This window comes from Teleopsis dalmanni, chromosome 2 (assembly GCF_002237135.1).
Source record: "Teleopsis dalmanni isolate 2A chromosome 2, ASM223713v2, whole genome shotgun sequence".
Lineage (NCBI taxonomy): Eukaryota > Metazoa > Arthropoda > Insecta > Diptera > Diopsidae > Teleopsis > Teleopsis dalmanni.
Genome location: NC_051847.1, coordinates 64,450,427 through 64,461,978, shown reverse-complemented (window position 1 = coordinate 64,461,978; position 11,552 = coordinate 64,450,427). Strand labels below are relative to the sequence as shown.

General features: G+C 28.7%; 2 protein-coding genes across 2 annotated transcripts; both read left to right on the top strand.

Moving 5' to 3' along the window:
• The first annotated feature begins 538 nt into the window (after window positions 1–538).
• Window positions 539–1,370, top strand: LOC119681088 (transmembrane protein 14 homolog). Its single transcript, XM_038094161.1, has 2 exons — window positions 539–899; window positions 957–1,370. Exons 1-2 carry the CDS (start codon window positions 824–826, stop codon window positions 1,211–1,213), a joined length of 333 nt encoding a protein of 110 aa, XP_037950089.1. The 5' UTR covers window positions 539–823; the 3' UTR covers window positions 1,214–1,370.
• A 2,227-nt stretch (window positions 1,371–3,597) lies between these two features.
• LOC119682603 (transmembrane protein 14 homolog) lies at window positions 3,598–4,583 on the top strand. Its single transcript, XM_038096086.1, has 3 exons — window positions 3,598–3,711; window positions 3,852–4,035; window positions 4,088–4,583. The coding sequence occupies exons 2-3, from the start codon at window positions 3,960–3,962 to the stop codon at window positions 4,351–4,353; spliced, it is 342 nt and encodes a 113-aa protein (XP_037952014.1). The 5' UTR covers window positions 3,598–3,711; window positions 3,852–3,959; the 3' UTR covers window positions 4,354–4,583.
• Window positions 4,584–11,552: the final 6,969 nt, after the last annotated feature.

Sequence of the window (11,552 nt, the reverse complement as noted above, 5' to 3'; positions counted from 1 at the left end):
ACTTGGCACTAGCTACAAATACTGCTTATTTGGTCGCACTAGTGTTGATACCAGTAGTGTTTTATTCTACTAGGTACACAAAAGTAGTAGTAGAAAATATAAAACATTTTCTGCAAAAGAGTTAATTATAATAAACTGGCATGTAACTTGCAAGCAGTATTGCTATAAATTGAAGCTTAATTAATCTCTTTTAAACTGTTCGTACAATAAAAGCAATATAGATTAGTATGTTTCTGTACAAGAATAAACATACACAAATAAAAGTTGTTACAAATATGTTATTAATTTAAATTTATTATTAAAATATGACAATATAATTAAATGCACTGAAATAAATATTCAAATGTAGTTATGATTTTTATATTAAAATTTAAAAAATTATACAATTATTGAAATATAATGTAGTACCTCAGAGTGAAAAATACACGCAAAATTGCAAATGATATTTTGTAACACAAAACACTGTTCCACAGAGAATTTTATTTAAAGGTAAATTATGAATGACATACAAAAAAATACGGGAAATTTTTGACTTTACGGCAAATAACCATATATAAACATTTATCGTTAAACGAATATTCAAACAAAATTTTATACAAAAATATTTTGTCATATAAAAGTTAACACATTTTCCGAATGATATACATTAATAATTAATTAAAAATCTTTCGGAGTTCTTTAAAATTTCCCTTACAGCTGTTTATGAATGTACATTTTTTTTAATGTTTGTATCACATAATTGATATCTTCAGTTTGTATTGCTTCGCTGAAAAGATTGCTCTTTGTTCAGTTCAAATAAAAATTTCATAATCAAAGTGTTAAGATGTCCACTGATGTTGTTGGTTTTGTATATGCAGCAACTGTTGCAGCAGGTGGTATAATGGGTTACATGAAAAGAAGTAAGTTTATTTATTTAATTTTTACGCAACCTCATTTGTTTTTTTTATCTATTTCAGAATCTATACCATCATTGGGTGCTGGCTTACTTTTTGGTACCGTGTTGGGTTATGGTGCTTATTTAACTTCACGAGATCCACCACAACCACTTTTGCAATTGGGTACATCTATCGCTTTAGCTGGAATTATGAGTGCTCGTTGGAGGCGCTCTGGCAAACTAATGCCGGCTGGTTTTATTGCCATATTATCGGCTGCAGCGATCGCTAATAATATATACACCTATAATCGCTATTTACCTTTACCTGGCAAATCTTAATTGCCATCAAAAATTAATGGCTCTATGCCTGACTTACTTGCCTTTTTGGTTTTGCACTATACTTAATATGGGTTTATGGACTTAATATTTACAGGATATAATCCTAATTTACTTATTATTTCTTATTATTAATAAAAAACTATTTTTTTATTATTAATTTCGATGTTTTTGTGACTAAATCATATAATAGAATGTAAGAAATTAAAATATTTTTTATTATTAATTATTTGATTAATTGAACTATTGTACCCAAAATGTACTGGTTTAAATGCAGAAAAAAAAATAGTTCATACTCATGATGGTTTTATACTTATAATGTAGCCGGCAGTAAAGTATCTTATTGAAAATATATTTAATGGAAGCCATTTGGCGAGAATGTACTTGACAAATCTTTAAAATGAAATTATGAATCAGGCAGGCGGAATAAATAAAGTAACTACTCAGATACTCGTATATGAATTTAATGAACCATTCTGTCGAATATATAAAGAACTAAATTTCAGCATTTTTTCACTTATATGCGATTTTCGGCACTTAATCTCAGGTATGTGTCTTACAGATATACACATTAGAAAGCGTTTAGATATTTCCTTACATTTTGTTACATCTTCTGTTTATTATTATTCTCCGGTTTGTTTAAGGTTAATTAGGTTCAATTATACCGAATTAAATAAATTAATATTTTAATTTAAAAAAATAATTTTAGACAAAGAATTAGTTTAAGAATATATTGAATAATAACTTAAATAAAATAAATTCCTGATCGGATACTGCAGAAAGAATTCTTCAAAAATATTCTGCATAGTTGCAATAATTTCCTTTACATACTTTGAATTTTTTATGAAATCTAATTTATTTATTTATAGTTCTAAAATTTTTATGACTTTAATGCTTAATATTAAAGACAATGATAGGAAATATCATGGCAAATGTAATAAAAAGTAATGTTTTTCAAACTGTGCTTAATATTAATAACCATCGTTAGGTTTTCAAACTGTGAAGTTATAACTGTCATAGCCGGTTAAATTATTAAAACTTCATAAACAATCAGATTAATGGTGTTTTCGATTGGTAAATCTGAATTCAAAAGAAGATTTATTTTGGATCTGTTAAATTTTGTTCCCCAATCGAACATTTTTGGAGTATTCTAATATTTTTAAAGTAGTGTCAGTAAATAAACTAATTGAAATATATATCTTTATCTGCATTTGCAGCCAAATGTGCCATTATTTTGATTTCATGCTTTTTTCAAAACGACAGTCAAATACTTAAACAAACAAATTGGGCACTTATGAAAAGAAATCACGCTTTTTTATCTGTCATATAAAATCATATAAAGAAACAGCTGTTATTTTCAGAGTAATCTTGCTACTTTGACAAAATATCTGAAGTATTGAAAATTAATCTCGATTGTTATATAGATTTACCAATCGAAAGTGAAAATTGCAATAAAGACAAATCTCTTAACAATCGAAAAAACCATAACTACAGTTTTGTTGGATCCAAACAAAAACTAAAATAGATTTAGAAGTAAGAACCATGTTAAACAGAATAGAAGACGCAAGTTGCAAAATATTTAATAAACTTCATAGTCTTCGCTAATGTGTCTAAAATGGATATGATAAGCAAATTTTTTGTCTAATGTTTTTCAATATTTGAAATAAATGGCACATCAACTATTCTAGAATAGTAGAAAAGTATGTTTTTCTTTTAGTAAAATTAATGTTGATTACTTAAATGCAATTAAACTTGACGTTTAAGACTACTATAAACGGCCAGTTTGCATAATCATGCATTTTAAAATGACCAGTGAAATATATTCGTATACATAAATACAGACTGTGCTGTAAATGTTTGACAAAATATTAATATGTTTTGATTTTTCTGCGTATAATTTGTAATCGATAAATAAAAGACTACTGTGAGTTTATGTATTTGATTGCGACTGTCGATAACACATTATTTCACCACAAACGCAATGAAATAAATTAAATTTAAAATAATTTGTAAATAATAAAAGAAATTATTTCAAAAAGAAGTTATGCTGGCAGCAGCAATTACATATTTTAAGTTAGATTTAGTTATGCGCTCAGTTCAAAGAACATACAAAAATGGATGCATGAGCATTTGAATAATTTGAGTTTTGCATTATCAAATATTTTGGTAATATATTGTTTGTAGTGCCATTGAAATAAGTTCTTTATATTTTAAGCACCATTTGTTTATTATATTGAATAAAATTGAGCAAATTGAACACATGTTTTTTATGATGGTAATAAAATTAAAATTTATTTTAAGAAAGCAATGCCAACTTGCATCTATATGCTGTGTAAACTCTGGTTATTCTAAATTTTATAAATAGTTGGCAACGTGTTTTATTTTTTTTTTCAAATGAGCAATGTCATTGTTGTTTGTGTGAGTGAAAGTTAAGCAAAGTTGTTTGGCGTAGAGCAGGAAACAAAGTGTGCTAAAATTTTTCCGATATTTAGGAAAGAAAGGTAAATAATAAACTATTTCAACATCTTATTTAAGTAAATATAATAGAACTGTAAGTATATTTACATTTTCTTATAATATGTCTTATTTGCAATCAGAATAAAATATCCCAAAATACAAGCTAAAAATTTCCTTCGTGTAGTTTACGAACTGTCAATTTTGCTATCTTGTTTTGTCGGCGAAAATCTGTTAAACCTTATTTCGGGCACGTTAATAAATAAAAGAATTATTTGAATAAGTGCATTGAATAATGGCTATTGATTTAATTGGTTACTTTTATGCTGCAATTGTTGCTGTTGGTGGGGTAATAGGGTACGTGTCAGCAGGTTGGTAGTTTAAACGAATTTCTTTTGCTATGGCTACAGATCTCATTTTTAGATTCTATACCTTCTCTAGCGGCCGGATTAACATTTGGTAGTCTTTTAGCATTGGGCGCTTATTTTAATTCAAAATTACTACCGAGGCCTGTTCTGCAATTAATTGTTGCCGCAGTTTTAGCAGGTGTTATGGGTGCACGTTGGTACCGCACAGGGAAGTTAATGCCGCCCGGTATGATTTGCTTAATTTCGAGCATTATGATAGTACGGAATGTGGTGACATATAAACGTTATTTGCCGGTAATAGGAGGCGATGCCCGTAAATGAATGCTCCATATATTGCTTTTTAAAAGCCATTCGAAATATTTATGCATGTTCTTATAGTTTATCTTGCTCAGAAAATTTTGGTGGCGATTAAAACTGTATTACTTATTACGTACGTGTTCAGAAAATCTAATATCAAATGGTGTCGGCTTTATTATTAAAACTTTTGATTTCTTATATTATCTTCTAAGAGTAACTCAATACTCAATTTTGTAATAAAATGTTAAAAACTACGATCAATTTTGTTATTGAACACTTAGTTCGATTTTATTTTGTAGATATTTGTGACAGAGCAGTAGAAATGCTAGATGAGTCATTTTCGCTAGATTGTTCGTAGATTCTTTGAGATATGTGAGTTTATATAAACATGCAATTCTATATTGGGTAGGCTCATCAAATACATTTAATCTGTATGTTATTTAAATATTTTGTTATTGCCTCTTTGAAACATTACTAAATAAATATGATAAATTTATATCATTTAATTAAAGTCTGAATTTTTTGTAAAATTCTTATTGGAAATTCTGGAATTTATATACCTTTGCTTTGGGTGTTTCTACTGTGTTACATTTTAACTTATTTAGGAATTAGAATACAATATCAATAGCTTGTCGATGAAATATGTGGGTTCCGTCCAATTGAAACCAAAAAAGGTGATATTACAGAAGATGATAATACGTGCAACTAAAATTCCTTTTCTGTTAGATTTGTTATAGATAAATTAATTATTGCTGAATGTTTTAAAAAAATAATTGTTATGGAGTATGAAAACATTTATGTTATTTGTGGTAAATGTACTGTGTTTTAATGAACTGTCAGGATGTACATCCCTTCAACTTGTATCTTTCTATAAGTAAAATAGTCGACAAAATTATCCATAAAGTTCAAAAAGGTTGCAAGGAACATGTAACTGGTTAAAAAACGAAGATTGGTTGATGTTTGGATGCGTCATGAAATGAATAGAAAGAAAATTATTGACTACTTGTGAATCGCTGTTGAAACAGATTAAGATCAATTACTATTTGAAGTGTATGGTTAGGGCCATGTTATGCAGAGTGTCTCGGGCACGGCATGAGCACAATTGTTGTTGTTTACAATGCAAATTTTAAATTTGAGAATGAGAAAAAATATAATATGGCCGTTCAAACTCCGGCATGAGAGCCGGCGTATTTGTGCCCCGGCACTAAGGCAAAACAGTGTTGTTTAGTAATAAATTTCAAAATTTGCGCCTTTTAGGAGCAAACTACTACAATTCTAGTACGTTTTGGAGAAAAGATGGCAGTAAGCAACACAGCATTTTTTTTATAAATCGCTAATAATATAATTATTACAATTTCCGATTTCAATGAAAGGCGTAAGTACTGTACACAATTGTTATAAGATAATATAATAATAAATTAACAGTATTACATCCTCTAGGAGGTTTTTCTTGCTAGTTATTTTTGGTGGTAAATTGAAAGTGAGCCTATCTAAATTTCCTTTTAAATTTAGGCACAACCAAGAAGTAGTAAAAATACAAAATTGGCAATACTGATGTGACACTCTGCATAACATGCATTTTCGGCATAGCCCGAAAGAGCATAATTTGCCGTGCCCGAGACACTCTGCATAACATGGCCCTTACAGAAGATAAAAACTAAATATAAAAGTATACAGTTGAAAAATGAATGACGATTTATAAACTGCTAAAAATGGAATTTTTGATTAAAATATGCATATTATCGATTAAAAGTTGTTAACGCCGAATAAACAGTTTGATTTGAGTCCCTTCGAAATCTCTTAAATGCGTTTAACTGATATTAAACTGATATTAAAAATAGAAGCCGAGGTTGATAAAGAGAACAAATGTTTCGCTTTAACATGACGACGCTAAGCCACATATTTCTGTGCTGATCTTCCATAGATCAAAACACACCGGTTTCGATTTTTTAAAGTATTCACCTACCATTCAATCAAAGATTATAACTTCTTCTGATATCTAATTGTGGAATTTTAGTGGACAAAGGCAAAAGTAATAAAAAAATCAGATATTTTGTAATTAAATATTCGCTTAAGTTATCGTATAAATGCGTATCGTAAAACCTTATGCCGAATCATGTGAGGGATAAATTGCTTTATTCGCCTAAAATTTACTATTCTAATGATGTGAACTTATAGCTGATAGAAAAATCTGCGGCGTAATGTACAAATGGAGACCTAAAGACTGCAATATCAGATGTTTTATATATTATTCTGCACATTCATTTTATTGACCAACTGGACAAACGATGTACCATTTTATCTGTGTAATTACCATAAGTATAGCCAATGTAAGTGTTACTTAATAGGGCAGTTTACATTGCTTGACGAATTTCTCAATTTCTTCAATAACCAACCATTGTTCATCAAAACTACAAAACACTATCGACGAATATGGAAAACAGTAGTGATTGTTAACACGATTAACCGGTACATGCAATGGCAACGTTGTCCACCAAACATTACTTGAGCATAAATCATGACCCGTTGCTATAAAAATTCTGCATATGAGTTGAAATTGAATAACCAAGTATACGAGGGTCACTAGTTATATTTCGAGCCTTAGCATCATTTTTTTTGTCAGGTGTCATCTGACTTTTCCATGCGTAGGTTTGAAATTGTTAACCTGAGTGTTATTATTTGTGTTATTTACAGTGATTTGTAAATTGATTGTTCACGAAAAAATGGAATTAACACGAGAAAATTTTTGTGCGATGGTTTGTTACGGCTTTCAACGTGGATTACCAAGACATGAGATCAACTTACTTCCACATTTGGCGATGAAGCGCTTGAAGCACTGCGAAAGAAATGGTCGCACTTTTACCATTACAGGAATGTAAAACGGTCAATTTCGAATTGTATACAACCATTTGTTTACCGGAAGACTTCAGTGAATTACTTAACTAATATATCATTCTGATCTATTACAGTTCTGATTTGGCACCCAATGACAACAATTGACTGTAATAGATTACTATCAGCTGAAGTTATTCTAGTATAACGACGACTGATATTTTTAATAGGAGTCTTACTGGAATTATATGGAATCACAATGTAATATATCGATAAAATTTCTCGCACAGCATAAATCACAAAAAGTAAGGTTTTAGAAGCATCCAGAGTTATACCTTAGAGTCAATCAAGTGCCGCTTATCCCTCCCAACTTGGCAACTCATAATACATATATGTGATTTGATATTTTTGACATTTGTTGTCTGATGAATTAGAGTTCTTATATGTCTTACAAATAGTCAAAAAAAAGTTTGTAGTTTTGTATGTTATAACGCATAATAAATGCAAAATACTGCAGTGAGTGGTAGCCACAATAATTGAGCTGACTTATCCTTCGTTATAATGGAATATCAAACGAATTCTCTGACAATCAAAAAAACAAAATTTTGATTTATTTTGTGCAGGTCTTAAGATTGTTGGTTTCCGCAATTTTTGTAGAAAAAAATCTAAGAGAATTTCAGTTGATATATATACTTTTCTTTTAATATTTGTATATTTACAAAAATCAGAATTCAAAAGACTTAATTTCGAATGAATTTTAATTAATTACAACAAATTTAATTAATTTTCTAAAGATCTTTATATGTTTATTTTAATTACAATCAATTTTTTTCACAATTATTTTATGTTTTAATTATATTTAAAATAAAAATAAATTTATTTTATAATTACAGTTTTTATTTATTAAAATTAATTTAAGGCTAAAAGTAAAATAAGTCGTGTAAAACAAACTCATTTCGAGTAAATATTAACAAAAAAAAAATAAAATTAAAAATAAAAAATAAAATAAAAATTAAATTAATTTAAACACTAAAACGAAATCAATAAAATTAATGCTAACTAAAGTAAATATCTGAAATTTTAACACAATTTTAATAATTTTCAAAATAGTTATGAAATTCTTTTTGTTTTTAAATAATGGCAAATTAACATTTCCTTCGAACTGCGGTTATGATTTGATTTGATTTGATTTGATTTGATGCTGATGTGAGGACGTTGAGATTATTGCAGAATATTAAATTTCGGTGCCCAATGAGAGTGAGATGCCTTATTGGAGACCGTTTCATATTCATTTGTTCCTGAAGTGTGTGCTTGATTTGAATGTATTTTGTGCTATGAAATATTTAGGTACCTTGAAACAGTCTAAAACGGAAACGCCTTGAAATTAACCACTGTTGGGAGAAAATTTAAGAGAATAAACAAAAAATTACTAAAAACAATTAATTTTAATTTTGGTATTGTTAATAAGATGTTTAATGCAAAGGATGCAATATTAAATATAAAAACCAAAATAAAAATAAAAAGAAATTATAAAATAATTGAAATGGTTAAGATGACGCCACAATTTATTTTCTTAATTGGTAATGTTTTTGCCGCCACTCATGCAAAAATTTGTTTGATTTTCGTATTAGATTTTCAGATTTCAGTTGATATTTTTGATATGTTAAAAATGTTACTATCAGGAACCATGAGTTCCTTCTTCCTTTTATTTATTCTATTTAGTTTTTATGCCAAATCCATTGTTACGCGTTTTGTAGCATGTTTCATTGTCAATAGTAGCCAAACGCCATTTTCGAAATTAGAATTCGAATATTAAGATTTAAATGTAAAGCTTTTCGAAGTTTGTATGAATTTTGTTCGAAAAGTTGCACCAAATCCTGCTTAAGATTATTTTTGTTTTATGATTTTGTATATTTGTTATGATTTGGAATGTTGCTTTTGTCGCTATTGTTGTCCATTTTTGTATGATTTTTTTTTTTTAATGCAATGTAGGTATGTAAGTTGGTGCTCTTGGTGTTTGCTTGTGCATTTGGGTGTGTGGTATATATGCAGATTTGATGCATTTTGGTCCATAACTCTTTTATGGATATTTTTATGTTTAAAACAGAATTTAGGCTTTAAATGCTTTATATGCGATCATATGTATATGTAAGAAGAAATAAAAAAAATTCATGCAAACTAAGAATAAATAAGAAATATGTTAAACTATAAATCGAAATTATATTAACAGTACTTAGAAGTGCAATAGATAGAAAGTAGGAAAGAGATAGACATAGACATAGACATAGCAGTAAAGTATAATAATGACCGCTGCAAATGATAGAAATGGCAATGTGGTTAGTGGCAGTGATTGAAATGTGAAGAAATTTGATGAAAAATGCAGCAATTTAAATATTACAGTCCTTTCTAGTTTTTATTAAATGTCTGAGTATTAATTTTAAAATTTGTTTTTTCTACAGACTATTCTGTGTTTCTCTGTTATTCTGATCTTTTTTTTGAAAGAAATGTGTTTTTTGTTTCGTTAGGTTCAGTTCTTGTACAAAATGTTTATTGATCGTAAGTTTAGGCTACTCTACTGAGAGCCTAAAACTACTAAAAGAAATTTGTTAAAATATTTAATTACTCAAAATACTTTTGTATTTTGATTTTGTACTACATGAATTTCTTTTACGTCTAAAAGATCCAGATGAGTTCAAATTAAAAATACTGCTAAGTCCTCGTAGTTCCTTTTTTTTTTTTTTTTAATTTCAAAATTTTTGTCATATATTAAATTCAGTAGAAAAGTCTACTATCTTAAAGTCACTATTATTTTAAGTATTATAATCGAAAATATGAAAAGCAAATAAATGGAAAAATTTCATGAAATATAGGCTTTATTATGAAAATAGTATGTAAACCAGACTTTAAAAATTTCCTTCCAATATTTATTTACTAAATTTTTTATTCATATGTATTTTGTATTGAATGTTTTTTGTTTTTTTTTAATTGGTAATTTAAAATGCCACCATTGCCATGCAATCAGATATATACTTTACGTTTCGGCGTTTCATTTTGATTCTTTAATATGCCAATATTGGTTACTAAGCCAATTGCTGCTGCCAATTGATATATGTTAAGTTGCCTTTTAATAATTATTGCATAATTTTATTTTATAATTAAAATGGTAGTTAATTTTGCTGAATTTATTTTTAATAATCTATGTACGATCTTATTTGTGTACTTTGTTAGAAAGCTTCTCTAGCGAATCGCATACTGTTTTACCAAATGTTACTATTTTTGCCAAGCATTTACTACTTTATTTTTCTACTACTAATATGCCTTTTTGAATTAATTCGAATTAATTGCATTGAAATATTCAAGTATGCTTACCGCATGAAATTGCTAATAGAAATTGATTGCTTTATTTAACAAATATGGCTAATTGAGCTGAGCGCCATTTTGAATTGTTTTAACAATTAACGTAGTAGATTGCTCATGGTTGCTTTCCTTATAGTAGTAGTTAATGGTTTGATTTATTATTTAATTAAGAATTCCTTAAAGTTCTATCTATTTGTTATATTATTTATATATTTTGTATCTTTTAATGAAAATTATTGTTTTCAGATTTCCTTATATTTAATACAACAAAATGGAGGATTTTTTTCATACGTTACAATTAAAGGTTTTCTTTTTTTTTGTATTTTGACTGCTTTTTAATTTTGTTCATTTGATTTGTGTGCGTAATTGTTGTTTTTGTCTACGTATGAGTTTTTGTGTTTTGATTTGTTGTTTTTGTGGTTGTGATGATAATAATGTTGTTGTTGTTGCTAATGATGATGATGATGATAGTTGTTGTTGTTGCTGTAGTTGCGCATTCAATGCAGTAGTTGCTGGCAAATTATTTGTGTCATCGCCAATATAATTTGTCACAAAAGCAGGCTCTTGTGTTGTTGTAATGAGTTCGTCTGCATTTTTATGTTGTTCAATATGTTTTTGCTCTTGTTGGAGCTGTTGTCTATCTTTTTTACTACTATTATGAATATTGCTATTGCTATTGCTATTGCTAATGCTACTACTACTATTTCTACTACTATTTTTTACATGATTATTCAGCGTACGTTTTAAGAATTGTGTGGCAAAGTTATCGGCTTCCTTAAGTGCCTGCTGCTGTTGTGACGCTGTTGTTGAAGTTATTGTAGTCGATACCGATACGGTAGGTGGAAGTGCTGAGGGGGGTGCGGGCGCAGCTGCTGCTTGCTGCGCTTGTAGGGCTTGCAATTTTTTAAAATATGCATCTAAAAAGGAATGACTACGTTGGGCAGCGCGCCCACCATATAAATTGCTACGAGTAACTGTTGGTAAAGCGCCAGCAGTTGTCGTAGTTATTGCTGGTGTTGGTGGCGTGTATTGTT

Coding starts and splice junctions, on each gene's coding strand:
- LOC119681088 (XM_038094161.1), top strand. CDS start 824: ATGTCCACTGATGTTGTTGGTTTTGTATATGCAGCAACTGTTGCAGCA. Junction 900..956: donor AATGGGTTACATGAAAAGAA/GTAAGTTTATTT, acceptor TATCTATTTCAG/AATCTATACCATCATTGGGT.
- LOC119682603 (XM_038096086.1), top strand. CDS start 3,960: ATGGCTATTGATTTAATTGGTTACTTTTATGCTGCAATTGTTGCTGTT. Junction 4,036..4,087: donor AATAGGGTACGTGTCAGCAG/GTTGGTAGTTTA, acceptor TCTCATTTTTAG/ATTCTATACCTTCTCTAGCG.